Below are 17909 nucleotides of genomic sequence, written 5' to 3' on the forward strand. Positions count from 1 at the left end.
AAGGGATATGTTATTTTATTCCTCAAGGTGACATTTATTCACTGTTCGTCAATGATTATTTATAAAATAGATTATATCAGCTTTTTAAAACCAATTAAGTTTGATCATGGTTGCAAAGAAGTATTCTATTTTCAGAAAATAAATCAGAAATACATCACTGATTCCATAAGGTTCACTACCCTTCAGAAGATAGTACTGTATGAATTGGAAACTGATGAGGCTACAGTGAGGAACTCTGCCACTGAGGCACTCCTGTGGTTGAAGAGGTATGTATGTGCAGTTTTCTGACCTTCTTTTCAACGAAAAAAAATTCTTCATTGGTTCAGCCCTGAAGCCGTAGGTTTATATTTGGAATGTGCTTTCATGCTGTGGTGCTAGTGAATCTTGAATCTTTTCCAAACCCATTCTTCACACATCTCTGACAAACGAGGAGTATCAGTCTGATTTGACATGAAGGGACAATCAAAGCGAATGCTGCAAATTGACAGGCTTTTTTTTTCATTTAAGGTCTCTAAAGAGTCCCTCCTGTTCCAAAATGCAGTCACTCTCTTTTATATATGCGCTACATACAATTAGCTTCAAAAGCAAAATTTGAATTGGAGAACTTTCTAAAGAGTATTACTGTGTAATAGACAGAGTTGTCTACACCAGGTCACGCTAATGAGAATATGGTTATCCTGTAGTGAGGGTATAAGTATGTAATTGGATTTTTTAATGATGATTGTTAATAGTCTTCATTGTTGCTTCATTGAGCCTTAGAACATTATGGATAATTGGGAAGGTTTAAGCATTTGTATACATCAATTCTTTTCAATTGTGGCTGCTTTGTGTTGTCAGATTATATGTCCCCCATAGTGACCGCAATGTGAGTTTAAAAGAGGCCATTATGTGAATACTCTAAAACTGATAACAATGTTGACTGACATTGAAGTAAGATCTAATTGTCATTTACGAAGGAAGTTCCTTTCCTTTTGATTTTTCTCTGTTCAGTCTTTCTTCTTTTCAAGACATTTGCTTCTCCTTGGATTCTATTGAAAGAGATTGCCTCTGATAGCCCACGACCCACGAGTACATACAAAAATAGAAATTGCTGGAGAAACTCAACATATCTGGCAGCATCTGTGGAGAGAAAACAGAGTCAATGTCTCAAATCCAGCGACTCTTCTTCAGAACTTCAGATTAGTGGGAGGTGGGGGAAAGTGAACTATGGGTGGAGATGGAGACCAGAGAGGGAGAAAACAGCAGTCTGGTAGCAAAAGGGATGGATAATGGTAAGCCAGGGAGAAAGAAAAGCTGCTAATGGGGACTATTACTAGATGAAAATGGGTTGACTGTGGTGAAAGCAGACCGTGTAATGACAAGGCTTGTTGTGTGGGTGTGGGTGAAGGACGTGGAAGAACATACTCAGGCCCTATAATTATTGAACTTACTGGGTTATGAAGGCTGGAGAGTTCCCAGGTGGAAAATGAGATTCAGTTTCTTCTAGCACGTGCTGAGCCTTACTGGAAAATGGCAGCAGGTGCAGTTTTCCCAAGCATTGAACGATGTGGGCACTGGCAAGAAAGTTGGGAAAGTTGGGTGTGGTCACTGATGAGGGACTTCTCTGTGCTGATGCAGTAAGGCCCATTTTCTAATCAAGTGTTGAACTGCGAGATGGGATTCTTGCTAGTGAGCAACGAGAAGTCCATTTGCATGCATTAGCATGTATTAATGTCATATCCTTAGTTAATCTCACATCATTTCTTTGGGAATTCCCATTCTCCCACCTGCTGGACAGCAACTAAATGCTGATAATTCCTGACAATAGTGTCAGACTTGAGCTCACTGTTTACCCCTCCAGACCCCCATTTTGGAGACCAGCAATGAACAGTCCAGGGCATGCTTCATGGGCAACAACCATATGCATTCCCCGTTCACAGACCTTGGCATTGGATAGGTACCAACCCTGCTGCATCCACGTGGCATATCTCTGATCCACTTACAATATGGTTCAGCATTTTACTGCAACCCTTTGGATGATATGGAAGATTGCAGAGAGAAGGGAGATCACTGGCAGTCAGAACCACCCTGACCACAACAAAGGGACAGTGCAGATGATAGTTGGCCTGGCAGGCTAGGGATGGGTGGGGGTTCATGTTGTGAGATGAAGTTGTAATTCAGTGTGTTGTGTGGGAACATGTGGAGTCTCTGCACTGATTGGTCTGATGGATGATCAGGAAGAAAGGAACATTGAGGTTTTGTGTAGGGGTCCCTGATCATCAGGCTGAGGATATAAATCACTGAACCAAGCATGATCAGCATTGTCTTCCATGCTAATGGGAGGGTAAATGTACATTGGAAATGGCAAAAAGCTGGGACCTAATGTGTGGTCCGATTGTGTTTATTTCTGTCTGGCAAACGAGCTGTATGTGAGAAATGCCAGGCTCACCAAACTGCAGTTACACTGAAACACTAGGAATCCTGCAGCAAGCATCTCACCCCCGACTCCCTAAAGCCTGTCCACTATCTACAAGGCACAAATCCAGAGTGTGATGGAATATTTTCTACTCACCTGGATGGGTGCAGCCCCAACAACACTTAAGAAGTTTGACAAGAGCCAGGGCAAAGCAGTCACTTGATTGGCACTGCATCCACAGGCACTCACTCCCTCCACCACCACTGACACTCAGGAGCAGCAGTGTGTACCATCTACAAGATGCATTGCAGACATTCATCAAAGACAGTGGTTAGCATTGCTGCCTTACACCGCCAGGGACCCAGGTTAGATTCCAGCCTCGGGCGACTGTGTGGAGCTTGCAAATTCTCCCCGTGTCTGCGTGGGTTTCCTCTGGGTGCTCTGGTTTCCTCCCACAATGCAAAGATGTGCAGGTTAGGTGAATTGGCCATGCTAAATTGCCCATAGCGTTGGGTGCATTAATCAGGGGTAGATATGGGGATTGGGTCTGTGTGGGTTACTCTTTGGAGGGTTGGTGTGGGCCGAAGGGCCTGTTTCCATACTGTAGGGAATCTAATCTAATCTAATCCTCAGATAGCATCTTCTAAACCCGTGACCACTACCATCTTGAAGGACGAGATCAGCAGAAACATGGAACATCACCACCTTCAAATTTCCCCTCCAAGTCAAACATCATCTTGACTCAGAATAATTGCAGTTCCTTCAGTGTTGCTGGGTCAAAATGCTGCAACTCCCCTCCCAGATGACATTGTGGATAAACATAGACTGCAGAACCTTAGCAAGTCAGCTCATCATCAGTTTCTCCAGGGCAGCTAGGGATGGGGAATAAATGCTGGCACAGCCAGCAATGCACACCAACTGTGAATTAGGAAAAAGAACAGTGATATTGTCACTATTGTGCAGCATTGGTACAGAGAAATGAAGGAGGAACAGGTGCACCCAGCCAGCCCAGTACCAGTGTACATCCACAATGTCACATCTCTACCTCCTGATGCTGCCTGGCTTGCTGTGTTCTTCCAGCCTCCTGCCTGTCTACTTTGGATTCCAGAATCTGCAGTTGTTTTGTCTCTAGCCCAGTATCAGCAGCAACATCCAGTGAATGCTGAATATCCTCCACATGATGTCACAGCTAAAGGTCTCTTTGAGATGCACAAGAGGCCCAGAGTCTATCATCCTCGATGCCATTTCTTCCAGATGAGCAAGGCACAATGTTGCTGGCGAGGAAGGATTCTGCAGGAAACCATCTTTGAATGATGTCAGCTGCTAAAGCAGGAATCGCAGCATGGAGTGAATGGCCGTCTTTTCATGTCAGTTTCTGTTCTGATAGACAAATGCAGCTTCTGTTATTTTTTTTTGTTTGCTTTTGTTGTTGCTGACTAAAGAATGAATGATTGAATAATTTGAAGGATTTCCTCTACACTATTGTCTCCCACTGAAGAATGCTGGGCTACACTTGCTACTGAGGAGAGAGTAGCACAGACTTAAACTGGGTTCTAAAATGGGATAAGGTGAAGAATGGGCAAATTGTGTTTCTTGGTTCTTAAACAGCAACAGGTGTAAGAATGTGGACTTGCATGTAGAAAGTGTCAGCTGTGCCAACTATATGTCCTGAGAGACATTGTTTTTGGTTGCCTTCCTATATTGTGTGCGATGTGTAGGGCAGCTCTGGGCTGCCAGTGCTTGACCTGGTGCCAGCGCCAGGGATCTGGAAGGTCCTGGCAGTGATGACCTTTTCACCTACAGCGAGTGTATGAATGCAAGGAGCAAGTAACATGTGAACTTGGCGTATCGAGACATGTTTGGGAAGGTAGCTTGAGAAAACCTGCTAAATATCACTTGTTTACTTAATTTTTCTCCCAGTGATACTCCATATTCCATCAGAGGTATGACTGCAGTTGATGTCATGACCAGTTAACTACCTCTGTCCTCACACTTTATTCTTTTTTACTTGTTGATTATGAGGACCTGAAGGTGATTTTTCACAGGAAATGACATTGTGGAGTGTGAGGCCTGATACTAAAAGGGTTTGGAACCCAGTGGGCTGAACACCATTGTAGGATGGTCTGTCATATCTATGTCAGCTCTTTGAAAGAGTTATCTTCTTAATCCCACTTTAACAAAAATCCTCTGTTTCCCCCTTCAAGCACTTCTATTCATTTTGGAAAGTTATTATTTAATGTTTCCATCACCTTCTGCATTTATTAAAAAACATAATGTTATGCCATGTTCTTTTGCCAGCTACCTGAAATAATATCATTTTTTCTTGAAAGCAATAGTGTTGCTCATATGCCTTTGTTTAGACAAACTTTGCACGTACAATGTTTTAAATTGTGAACCTGTTGTGCACAAGCTTTTCAAAGCTATTTAGTTAGTTTTTCCATTTTTGTAGATTGCTCTGTTTAGATATTCCACCTAGTGGCAATTTTCAGTATTGCCTAAATCAGCAAAATCCACCATACTTTTAGTGAGTGAACTTGTTCTAGGCATTGTTATAAAATATATCAAGAAATAAGTAATAATGTGTGAAAGTCACCATTATTCTCATTGTCAATGTTTACATGACAGAGGGTTAAAGTTTCTGAAAGGATTTCTGGAAGAAGTGAACAATGGAGAAAAGGATATCCAAAAAGCTCTAAGTAAGTCTGCATTAACCACTGTTTTTGTGGGATTGCCTTTTTGTTACTCTGTTTAATCAAAATAGTAAAAAAGAGCTAGAAAAAGGTCAATCAACAAGAAAGAACCTGCTTTAAATAGCACCTTCTTGGAATGACCCAAAACATTTTATAGTGAATGAATTACATTTTGAAGCGTGCTCAATAGCTGTCAAGTAAGCAAACCCAACAGATTCCTGTGACAATAAATATCAATGAGATGTATACAATCTATTTGGTGCTTTTTTTTGGGGTAAACTTTGGGCAAGACAACTTCTGATGACTCCTTGCATGCGTACGTACACACACACACACACACACACACACACACACGTACACACACACGTACACACACACACACCCCTACCTCAAGATGAAGCCACTGTTTAATTTAAAAATGTGAGTGCGAAAGAACATTCCACAGTATAATGACATGGAGACAGGCAGCCGAATCAAATCAAATTTTTGACCAAAATAGTCAAAATTAAAACCTTCAAAGAGCGTCAAAGTTGACCCTAGTGCTGCTTAACCAGGCTTTTTCAATAACCATTCCCGGACTCTCTGATTAATCAATACTAGACATCAGTTTGTATCTTAAACAAGAGATTTAGCAGCTTCTTAATAATACAATGTCATTAGTAAAGCAAAATTAAACAAATATAGAATTAGTATATGCTTTAAACCCCAAAAAAGGCAGCTCAGTGGTCAGCACTGCTGCCTCACAGCACTAGCGACCCAGATTCTAAACCAGCCTCAGGTGGCTGATTGTGTTCTTTATGTGTCTGCATGGGTTTCCGCCAGATGCTCTGATTTCCTCCCATTGACCAAAAATGTGCAGGTTAGGTGGTTTGGCTGTGCTAAATTGTCTGTAGTCTCCAGGGATGTGTACGCTATGTGGATTAGTCATGGAAATAGTGTATGAGTCTGGGTGGGATGCACCTCCAGAGGGTCAGGACAGATCAATAGGCTGAATGGCCTATTTCTGCACTGTAGGGATTCTATGAAAAATGTTTGTTTTCAGTCCCATTCACACAAAAAACAGACATCCCTTAACAGTGTTTGTTTGTCTAAGTAAAAGAAAATAACCAACTGACCAACTGCTTAAGCAGTTTACATGATGTTTTGTTCCACAGGTATAGATGATGGTTTCTTGGTAGATTTCCTAAAGATGTCAAGCAGTGTCACCTTTACAGTTCACACAGATAATGGCAGTGATACTTGGTTTTCTATTCTCTGAGCTTTGAAGAGCTGTTCATGGAATGTTAGGCAGGGAGCTTACAAATCTTCTGGTATTTTCCAGACTTGCTGGAACCAATTCTCTTGTTCTAACTTCGTTAGTAGAAACTTCTACTATCTGTTTAAACACAATGCTGATCCATGGTAACAAAATATTTACAGAAGTTTTTTGACCAGGAACCAACTTGCAATTAACTTCCAGCCTTGGCCTTGTGAATGAACCTGTTTGGTTTTATTTTCCTTTTAGCACAAGCTGTTATCCCATTGTCCAAGTGTCATATTAAGCTCTCAGTTTTAAGTTCACAGATCCAAATCAAAATTAATTTTTAAAAAAGGAGAAATTAGGGTGGGCTCTAACAACAGAATGTGATTTGGTAGTGCGCTAACAAATTGGGGGAGTTCTGTACTTGATATTAGGAAACCTAAGTCTTCTTTTGACAGGCTGTATCTTTCCAGGGATACCTTTGCTTTTGTGATAAAGGAGCTGTGTCTCACTAAATCAATTCAAAATGAACCAAAAGTCAAAATCCAGTTCCTAATTAAACTGGACAAGATCTTTTTTCATTGCTCTACATTTTGTAATCTGGTAACCTGTGCTCACTCTTCATTTTTGTTTTTTTTTGTACCCTGAACTTAATTGTATGCTAGAGATTGTAAGGCAAGATTGAGGAAACAATAAGGCTACACTTGTGCTCTGAATCATTCGGCACAAGTAGTGCATTTCCTTTCTTATTGGAGTAGCAATATTTTGGACGCAATTTTTTTAAAAGCCCCACTACAGATGAACATAGCTGGAACACACCCCAACCTACCTGGCCCCACCCTGTATACATTCTGTGTGCTTGCCACCCTCTGTGCTCCTTCCAGTGGTACTTCACCTGGACAAGATCTGATTTATGCGACAAAGGTTTTACTATATCTATAATTCACTCTGGAGAGGTGGGGTACCTCATTGAAATATTTAAATCAAGCTTCCATAGATTCCGCCTATTTTTGAGTTCTTAAAAATCTATATTTAAGACAGAAATACTTATATTTATAGATTGTCATTTTTAGCCTTGGAAATTTCAATTGTATTTCACAGCTAATGAATTGACTTTAAAATGTAGTCAGTGTTACTACAGGCAATCGCAGTTATGAGCTGTGACCTTAAGTGGCTGAGCAATAAAAGCTGCTTTTTGAATGATAATATGTGATAATACTACTCAAGAAGACGGAGACAGAACTGGCTCAAAGGTAGAGGGCAGAGGGTGGTGGTGGAGGGTTGTTTTTCAGACTGGAGGCCTGTGACCAGTGGAGTGTCACAAGGATCCGTGCTGGGCCCTCTACTTTTTGTCTGATTTAGATGCCAGCATAAGAGGTACTGTTTGTAAGTTTGCAGATGACACCAAAATTGGAGGTGTAGTGGACAGCGAAGAGGGTTACCTCCGATTACAACAGGATCTGGACCAGATGGGCCAATGGGCTGAGAAGTGGCAGATGGAGTTTAATTCAGATAAATGTGAGGTGCTGCATGTTGGGAAAGTAAATCTTAGCAGGACTTATACACTTATAGGTAAGGTCCTAGGGACTGTTGCTGAACAAAGAGACCTTGGAGTGCAGGTTCATAGCTCCTTGAAAGTGAAGTCGCAGATAGATAGGATAGTGAAGAAGGCGTTTGGTATGCTTCCTTTATTGGTCAGAGTATTGAGTACAGGAGTTGGGAACTCATGTTGCAACTATACATGACATTGGTTAGGCCACTGTTGGAATATTGCGTGCAATTCTGGTCTCCTTCCTTTGGAAAGATGTTGTGAAACTTGAAAGGGTTCAGAAAAGATTTACAAGGATGTTGCCAAGGTTGGAGGATCTGACCTACAGGGAGAGGATGAACAGGCTGGGGCTGTTTTCCCTGGAGCGTCGGAGGCTGAAGGGTGACCTTCTAGAGGTTTACAAAATTATGAGGGGCATGGATAGGGTAAATAGGCAAAGTCTTTTCCCTGGGGTGGGAGAGTCCAGAACTAGAGGGGATAGGTTTAGGGTGAGAGGGGAAAGGTATAAAAGAGACCTAAGGGGCAACTTTTTCACGCAGAGGGTGGTATGTGTATGGAATGAGCTGGCAGAGGATGTGGTGTAAGCTGGTACAATTGCAACATTTTTAGAGGCATTTGGATGGGTATATGAATAGGAAGGGTTTGGAGGGATATGGGCCGGGTGCTGGCAGGTGGGACTAGATTGGGTTGGGATATCTGGTCGGCATGGACGAGTTGGACCGAAAGATCTGTTTCCATGCTGTACATCTCTATGACATAAGGCCTCCATTTGGCACCTAATCCATAAAATAATCAGTCCATTGATATATGTCTCCTTCCATATAATTCTATTGTTTAATACAGTATTCTTTAATTAGCTTAAAGAATTTAAGTGGGTCAGCGCAATATGTGATTTTGTTTTCTTTAGTCTTTAATTGGATGTGATTGCGCAGCTGGTCAGGAAGCATCCAAGGAACAGGAAATTCGACGTTTCGGCATAAACCCTTCATCAGAAATCCTGAAGAAGGGCTTATGCCCGAATCGTTGAATTTCCTGTTCCTTGGATGCTGCCTGACCTGCGCTTTTCCAGCAACACATTTTCAGGTCTGATCTCCAGCATCTGCAGATCTCACTTTCTCCCCCAGTTGGATGTGATTATCAGTATGTGCTGCCCATCTCTCATTGCCCTTGAACTGGTTGTCTTGGTGAGCATTTTCAGCAGGCAGGAGTCCGTCATGTTACTGTGGGTCTGGAGTCACATGTAGTCCAGGTAAGGATGATAAATTTCCTTCCCTGAAGAACATTAGTGAACCAGGTAGGTTTTGTGGTCACCCTCATTAACACAAGTTTTCAACTTCAGATTTGTTGATTGAATTTAAATTACACAAACTAAGTTGGTGGATTTTGAAGCCATCCTGTGAGAGTTAGTCTAGTCCTCCCAGATTACTAACCCAGTGATATTGCCACTACATTCTGGTATAACATGAGGAAAGGTGATCTGTCTTTTCTGCATCAGTGTCTAAGAAAGGATGTATCTACGACTATTAGAATGGTGAAGATGAGATCAAGTACGGTTTTTCCCTCTGGTTCCCTCAGTACCTCCCACTGACCCAATCTATGTACTTTTAGGATTCAGCCAAGTTGGTTAGTGGTGGTGTGACCAGGGTATTTCTCACAATATACATTGAAGAATTTCACCCAGAATACATTGTGCCCTTGCCCACTCAGTCCTTCTTTCAGTGGTACTCTATGGAGGAAACCTGATTCACCAGCCAAGGAGGGTAGTAGGAAGTAATCCGAAGACATTTCCTTGCCCACATTTGACCTGAGGCCTTGAGACTCCACGGAGTATGGATTTATTGTTGAGGAATACCGAGGATCTCCCTTCTGACTACCAATCCTGGTTGGACTGAGTTGCTAGTGGGGTGTGACATCCCAAGATTGGGTGTGTTGGTATCAAGGCCATTGTCATACTCTCAGAATCCTACCTTCCTGACAATGTCATGCTGTTGCTTGCTCTTCTTATGTTGGCATAAGCCTCCTGATGTTGTTAAGGATGACTTTGCAGCATTGACAAGGCTGGGTTATATGTTGCCATTTCTGGTGCCTGGCTTAATATTAGGTGTTCATTCCTTTCTTTATGCTTTGTGGTTGTTTGATACAATTGAATGATGTGCTAAGCCATTTCAGAGGACATTTCAAAGTCAGCTGCATTGCTGAAGGCCCGGAGTCACATGTAGGACAGACGAGGTAAGCAATGCAGCTTTCCTTCCATAAAAGATGATAGTGAACCAGATGGATTTTTCTACAACAATCAATGTTGATTTCATTGGTAACTATTAAACTAGCTTTTGATTCTAGCTTTATTAATTGAATTCAAATTTTCACTCCTGTGCTGGGATTTGAATCCATGACCTCAGATAATAAAGCTGATTGTCTGGATTGTTAGTTCAATTATGTCACCACACACAAACAGTCAATTACAACAATTAAGAGCAAGAGCATTAAGTTGATCTACCCTACTCTTCTACAGATCTACTCAGTTTAAAAAAAATTAAAGAATGGTTCATTTTCTTGCACACTCACTCCATTTGATCCTGGGGGATGCCAGTCACAAATTAATTACGCTGATTAGTGGGAGATTTGATGTCACCTTTACATGACTGAATTTACGTGGAAAAGTATTTGTTGAAGCCAGTGCAGTGTGTAGGACATCCTGTATACCACATCTAGATTCTGGTAATAGCTATAGCTTCTGCATTTGTTGATATAATCTTTTTGTTCTATTTCCATGATGTCAGTCTATTGTTTGACAGATTGCTGATGTGCTTCAGACTGAACATTGGCTCCTGCAGTTGTGTATAACTTTTGTACAGTTAATCATGTCCTGTTAATTTTCTTTGGTTCTCTTGTTTAGACACATCGTACAGTAGAACATTACGCCAATATCACGGTTGGGTCGTTAGAGGTGTCTTTGCAGTAAGTTTTTTTTCTTTTCAAAATATGGCTTGTATATTTGAATATTCCTTTTTCCAGTGAAACCATGAATAAATGCAATTGCCTTATTCTCACATTCACAGTTGGCATTAAGAGCAGCTCCATTTTATGAAGGCTTTATGGCAGCTCTTGCTGTAAATGAAGGAGATGAACTGAATGAGGCTTTCTATGAAGGAATGAAGAGAGATTTAAGCCAGTATCTTCCGGCCATGGGGAAGCAAATAGAGATCTTGGATGCTTTGTATGAAGAATATAATTTAGAATCCGATGAAGTGGTATAATGATAAATTAATGTTCCTCATAATGTTGATTGAAAAGGAAGAAACATGACATTTTTAGGTCACCTTTCACCAAAAATGAAATATGCAGCAAAATATTAATTTCTGTTTTAGCCAAGCCCTTTGCTTTCAGTTGAACTACATTCTGTTAAATTCCAAAACTTTATGTGTGTGCTCTGTAATGGACGATGGAGGTACATTTCTGCATGTGTGTTTGAAGGTAGTGGCATATTTAGTGCTTTTCATCCAAGTATATTGGAGTTCAGATATGTCACCTTATTCCTTGAAAACCTTCTAGCAAAATGACCACCAGGGCCTGAAAATTTACAAATTAACTTGAAACACTGATCACTATTTATGTTTGATGACATTGCGTGTTCATCCTGAAAATAATTGCTTGTTCTCTATTTTGTAAATTTGAGTTCTTAATGTCCTCTAAAAGTGATTGATACGAAGACTTTTCTTTGTATTGAATCTGCTTGAATATGGTACATTTCACTTGTTAGAGACACAATGAGCTTAAGCAGATGAGCAGTGTCCACCAATGCTGGAGAAAGCTCAGCAGGTCTGGCAGCATCTGTGGAGAGCAAAATAGGATAATGTTTTGGTTAATTTAGTTCTTCGCTGAAGAACCATAACTCTGTTTGTCTGTCTGCAGATGTTGCCAGACCTGAGTTTCTCCAACATTTTCTGTTTGGTTCAGATTTCCAGCATCTGCAGTATTTTGCTTTTTTTCGAGGCACTAATTGATATAATGATTAAAAATATCACCCAAAAGCAAATCCAGTCAGTCCAAATCTAATAATGTATGAATTTAATATAATTTATGATGTGATAGAGAATTTTGATTAAATCAATGGACATAATTTTAATCTATTTCATAACCTGCACAGCTATAATGTAATTATGTTTTAAATATGATTTGTGGAGACTGCCACTGAACTTTATTTAACATGAAAGCTAATTTGAGAATGTTACAGCAAAAACACTTCTGACCTCTGCTCGAAGCAGCAGAGTTGTTTCGGCTAGGTCTGTACACACTAATCCATGCAACTCTCCCTACTTTAGCTGTTCCAGTCCAATGTTTCAGAAGTGAAGTGATAAGTTGAAACAGTATTCTACCTGATTATGTAAAGGGACAGAAGAATTAATGGCCAAGGTACGTGCCAAAGTAATCCATCTCCAATGCAATTTGTATGCACAGGCTTCTGTAGACAACTGACTGGAACACAAGGTCAACTCCAAACCTAATTGGGGAAAAGGCCTGAGCTATAAAAGAACCTAGAGAATAAGTTGACATGAACATTTCAAAATTATTACTCAATGTGAAGAAGTTGCCAACACTCTTCTTTGGCAAATTTATGGTCCTGCCAACTTATCACCTGGGGTAACTGAACTAACTTAACCTAGTCTAGATTTTAGAAGTCTTTCTACGATGCAGTAAATGGACTTAGCCTGTAATTATAGCCATGAGAATTTATTTAACTGAACGTGTACTTGTGGTGTGTGTGTGTGTATATATACATATATATGGATAAATTTTGTACTTATTTAATAAAATGTTGCATTTTTATTATTTTTTGATATAATTGGATTGTTAATGGGAATACGTTGACAATCATAGCATCTTGAGTCATTTGAATCAAATGACTGCCAGAAATGCAAGAGAAAACAAATTGGCATTCAAATACATACAGATCTTCAGACAATCCTCCTTTTTATATAATTATGGGACAAAGAAACTGACCCAAATGCACACAAGGTATGCTTCCTCAACACTGATCAAGTTCAAAATTACAAGATGCTAATTAACTTAAAGGAGAGATGATGCTGCAGAGGTATTGTTAATCGAGCATTAGATATACCGTCAAATCTAAATGCTGGGGAAATTCATAGAGCTAAAATCTGATAAATGTTCGGGGCCTGATTACCTACACTCCATTGTGCTAGTAGAGGTGGTCATGGAAATAATGGATGCATTTGTTGTCATTCGCCAAAGTTCCATAGATTCTGGAACCATTTTAGCAGATTGGCAAATATCGCTCCACTATTTAAAAAGAAGGTAGGGAGGGAATGGGAGGTTGAAGTAGTCAGTGTAACATCAATCAGTAGTAGCGAAAACACTGGAATATGTTATGAAGCATGTGTTAACAGGACACCTAATAAGTACTAACAGGATTGCACACACTCAACATGGATTCATGAAAGGAAGACTATATTTGATAAACCTATGAATTTCTTTTGAGGATGTAATTAAAATAAATGAAGAAATTTAAATGAAATCATGTAGAATAAATGAGGGAGCACTAATGGGTGCAGTGTATTTGGATTTTCAGAGAGCTTTTGATGAAATCCCAAATCAGAGATTTTTGTGTGACAACAAGGCATTTGTAGGTGATTAACCAGCATAGGTTGGGAATTGGTTAGCAAACAGCAAGTATAGAGTAAGCATAAGAGTGGATAGTGGTGACAAGTGGGAGCTGCAGGGGTAAATGCTTGGGGCCCCAACTATTCAAAATGTATATCAACAATTTGGATGAGGGAATCCAATGTAATTTTTCAAATTTGCTGATGACGCAAAGGCATTGAGAGTGGTGAAGTTGATTTAAAAATATTCAAGATTATGTAGGCAAATTTAGTGAGTGGACAAATGCCTGGCAAATGCAGTTTAATGTAGATGTGAGTAAATGTATCAATATTGGTAGGAAAAACAGTGGTGGAGTATTGTTTAAGTAGTTATAGATTGTACATATAAATGTACAAAGTAGTCAGTATATCCTTCTATACCAGTCACTGAGAACAAGCATGCAAATGCAGCAAATTGTTAGGAAAGTCATAGTATGTTGGCTTTCAGTGCAAAAGGGTTGGGTATATGAACAAGAAAGTCTTACTGCAGTCGCTGAGGACCTTGTTGAGATAAGACCTAAACAGTGCAGTTTTGATTTCAAGAAAAGTTGTACAGAGTCTTAGAATATGAGTTGGGTCATATTGAAGTGATTTCTTCATTCAAAGGGCGGTGACCCTGTCAAATTCTCTACCACAGAAGACTGTGGAGGCCAAGTTATTGAAAGAAGATGATTCTTAGAAACAAAATGTATCAAGAAGTATGGGGAAAAAGAGATCGTGTTAAGGTGGAGGATCAGCCATTATTATGTTGGATAACGGAGTGGCCTCAATAGGTTGAATAACTACTCCTGCTCCTATTTTCTGTTTCTGCATGGGACTGATGAGCAAATTTCAGAATGATAACGTTTGCCAGACAGCAAACACAAATTTTGTGAAAACAAATAAGCAATTCCTAAGCAATAAATTGATCGTTTAAAATAATGAATTTGGCAATGACTATTTTAAAAAGTACCAAGCAGCAGAACTACCTAATGAAACCATTTTCAATTATGAAGCAGAGCAAAAGAGAGAAAAAGACCACGTCGCAAGTCCTGATTACCAGAGAAAAGCGGAATCTAGGTCTGAGCTAAGAACTTGAGTTTAACTTACACCATACTGCTGCGACTGCACATTAGTCATATGAAACTGTTAGCTTCACCATTTCTTCAAATATTTGAGATATTTTGCCCCTCCAGGGCAAGTTGAGGTAGATTGGGTACTTTTCAAAGGGCGGCGCAGTGGCTCAGTGGTTAGCACTGCTGCCTCACAGCACCAGGATCCCAGGTTCAACTCCAGCCTCTGGCGACTGTCTGTGTGGAGTTTGCACATTCTCCCCGTGTCTGCGTGGGTTTCCTCTAGATGCTCCGGTTTCCTCCTACAGCCCAAAGATCTGCAGACCAGGTGAATTGGCCATGTTAAATTGCCCATAATATTAGGTGCATCATTCAATGGGAAATGGGTCTTCGGAGGGTCAGTGTGGACTGGTTGGGCCGAAGGGCCTGTTTCCACACTGTAGGGAATCTAATCTAACCTAATCATAAGTTCACTGTGCAGGCTTCATGCTGAAATAGGGTTAATCAAAGCCAGAACATAACTGCCTGATGAGATCATTTCTCACTGTACATTGTGGAAAATCAGGAATCGTTCTAAGGCCATATCTGGCAAAATGTGTGGTATTTGTCACTAACAGGATGCACTAATAGACACTCTGCATCTTTCACAATTGAGTAGTATGATATATGAATTTCAGAGCCAGTGTGATACCAAGTGTGTGCTGCACATCCTTAAGATAGATCTTAGCAAACAGCATGTCCATTTCGGTATTCTCAATCAGTGAGGTACTGACAATAACCAACAGCCAACACTTACAAATGTCCAACATTCAATGTGACTCTGCACTTGGACAGTATTTGTTACATGATCCTGTGTGTGTTAAAACATTTTGGTGACGATCAGTTTAGAAATTGTTCTCATCTCAGTCCTAAGACGTTTACCCCATATTCTTCGACTGTGACCCCTGGTTCTGGACTCCCTGCCAAGGTGGGGATCATCTTGAATATACCCTGTCTACTCTGTTTAGAATTTTGAAAGTTTGCATTAGATAACTGCTCCTTCTTCTGAACCCCAGTGAATATACTCCAAACTGATTCCAACTCTCCTCATCTGCCATCCCAAGGATCAGTCTAGCAAACTTTCACTGCACTCCCTCTACAGCAGAAACATCCTCCCTTAGATAAGTAAACCGGACATTGTACACTATTTTCCAAATGTGATCTCACCAAGGCCCTGTGTAATTGTTGCAAGAAATCCCCACTCCAGTACTCTAATCTTGTCACTATGAAAGCCCCCATTTGCCCCCTTCACTACTTGCTGCACTTGCACGCTTATCATCAGCAACATACATGAAGACATCCGAGACTCATTGCACATTTCCCCCCCCTCTCAGTTTATAGCTATTCAGATAACTGTCTTGCTGTTTCTGCGACCAAAGTGGATAACCCCTCTTTTATCCACACAATACTGCATCTGTAATACACTTGGCCACTTAGTCAACTTCTCCAAAACACATTGAAGCATCTCTGTGTATTCTGTGTCATGCACAAATTTGGAGGTATTACATTTAGTTCCTCATTGACATAATTTTGATATATTGTGAATAACTGGGATCCAAGCACTGATCCCTGCAGTACAATTGCCTGTCATTCTGAAAATAACTTGTTTATTCTTACTGTTTCCTGTGTGTCAACCAGTTTTCTATCCATCTCAATACACCACCCACAATCCCATGCCCTCTGATTTTACATGCTAATTTCTTACGTGGGACTTGGTCAAACACCTTCCCTGAAAGTCATAACATTCATCGATTCCCCTGCTCAAGCCTACCAGTTACATCCTTGAAGAACTCCAGTAGTTTTGTCAAGCATGATTTCCTGTTTGTAAATCCATGCTGACTGTCAAACCCTGCCACTGTTTCCAAGCGTTCTGTTATGAATTCTTTCAAAATGGACTCCACTACCAACGTCAATTGATTGATCTATAGTTCCTGGTTTTGTTTCTGCTACTGTTTTTTAAACAGCAGGGTTTTATAAGCTGCTCTCCAATCTTAGGAACTGTTCCAGAGTTTACAGAATCTTGCAAGATGATCACCAATGCATCCACTTCCTTAAGTACTCTGTAGATGTAGATTCTCAGGTCCAGGGGAATTATTGGCCTTCAATCTCATCAATTGCCTCATCATTTACCCACTAATTCTTATTTCTATCAGTTCCTCCCTTTCATTAATTGCTGTGTTTCCCAGCATTTCTGGTATGTTATGTGTGTCCTCCTTTATGAACACAAAACCAAAGTATATATTTAGTTGGTCACGCATTTTTTTGTTCCCCATTATAAATTCCCCTGCGAATGACTGACAGGGATCTTCACCTAGCTTTCTCTTGACATACTAATAGACACTCCTTCAGTTAGTACTTATGTTTCCTGCACATTTATTCTCATACTCTCCCATCGTAATCAATCCCTTTAGTCTCCCTTTGCTAAATTCTGAACTGCTTCCATCTTCAGATCTGTTTTTATTTTCAAACCAATTTATAACCTCTTCCTTGGTATCAATGCTGTCCTTTATTTCCCTTAAGCCATGTTTTGGCCACCTTTCCCATTTTACTTTTGCACCAGACAAAAATGAGTAATGTTTACAGTTTACCTATGCATTCTGAATGATTGCCATTACCTTTCAGTTAACTGTCAGTCATCATTAAATAGCACATACTTCATTGGCAATACATCTACCAAGCAGGGTACATTTGTTGATGTATCAGCACTGTCCTCTCAGGCAATATGAACATTGTTTTCTGCTGGGTATTTTATGCAAGTTGCCCTGCTGAGTGCAAGATGAAAGTATTTGACACAATGCTTTTTTTAAACAATAATTATGTTCTGTATTAGTAAAGAGTTCATTATTCCCATTTTTGAAAACCTTTTCTCAAATGCAACCAACCATATTGAGAAGCTGGCTGGGCTTTAGAATGGTCAGCTTCTGGTAGCTGTACATAAGCAGGAAATGGTGAAAGAGGCAACGATTGGGATGTTAAGTTGAAGGTGGATACAGGATTTGCTGCAAGAACTCAGTAGGGACATTGCTGTTGGTTGGGAACCTGGAGAGATTGGCAGAGGCTGGGGTAATGTTAGGGATGGGTTAGAGCGATTCGTCCTTTGAAGAACATTGGGGGGTTGCAGGAGACATTAGTGCAACTGTAATGTGGGGAGAGATGCAAGAGAAGATGGTAGCATGGGGAGGGGCTGGAGATGTAGGCAGTCAACAGGGTCATTTATTGTTGGGGGTGAGGGTGGAGCCAAAGTTCAGAGGTCAGTTGGGCCATTGATGGGGAAGGGGAAGGAT

At 40.4% G+C, this 17909-nt stretch overlaps 1 protein-coding gene across 3 annotated transcripts in view; it reads left to right on the forward strand.

Annotated features, from left to right (window-relative positions):
- Positions 1 to 12660, forward strand: part of plekha8 (pleckstrin homology domain containing, family A (phosphoinositide binding specific) member 8) — a 62922-nt gene extending 50262 nt beyond the window's left edge. For all 3 annotated transcript variants that reach the window (XM_060825374.1, XM_060825375.1, XM_060825376.1), the window contains exons 11-14: positions 136 to 266; positions 5021 to 5091; positions 10771 to 10832; positions 10934 to 12660. In XM_060825374.1, coding sequence (XP_060681357.1) covers positions 136 to 266; positions 5021 to 5091; positions 10771 to 10832; positions 10934 to 11131 — 462 coding nt within the window. In that variant the 3' untranslated portion in view covers positions 11132 to 12660. The remainder of the gene's footprint in view (positions 1 to 135; positions 267 to 5020; positions 5092 to 10770; positions 10833 to 10933) is intronic.
- Positions 12661 to 17909: the final 5249 nt, after the last annotated feature.

This window comes from Hemiscyllium ocellatum, chromosome 5, assembly GCF_020745735.1.
Source record: "Hemiscyllium ocellatum isolate sHemOce1 chromosome 5, sHemOce1.pat.X.cur, whole genome shotgun sequence".
In the NCBI taxonomy this organism is placed as follows: domain Eukaryota; kingdom Metazoa; phylum Chordata; class Chondrichthyes; order Orectolobiformes; family Hemiscylliidae; genus Hemiscyllium; species Hemiscyllium ocellatum.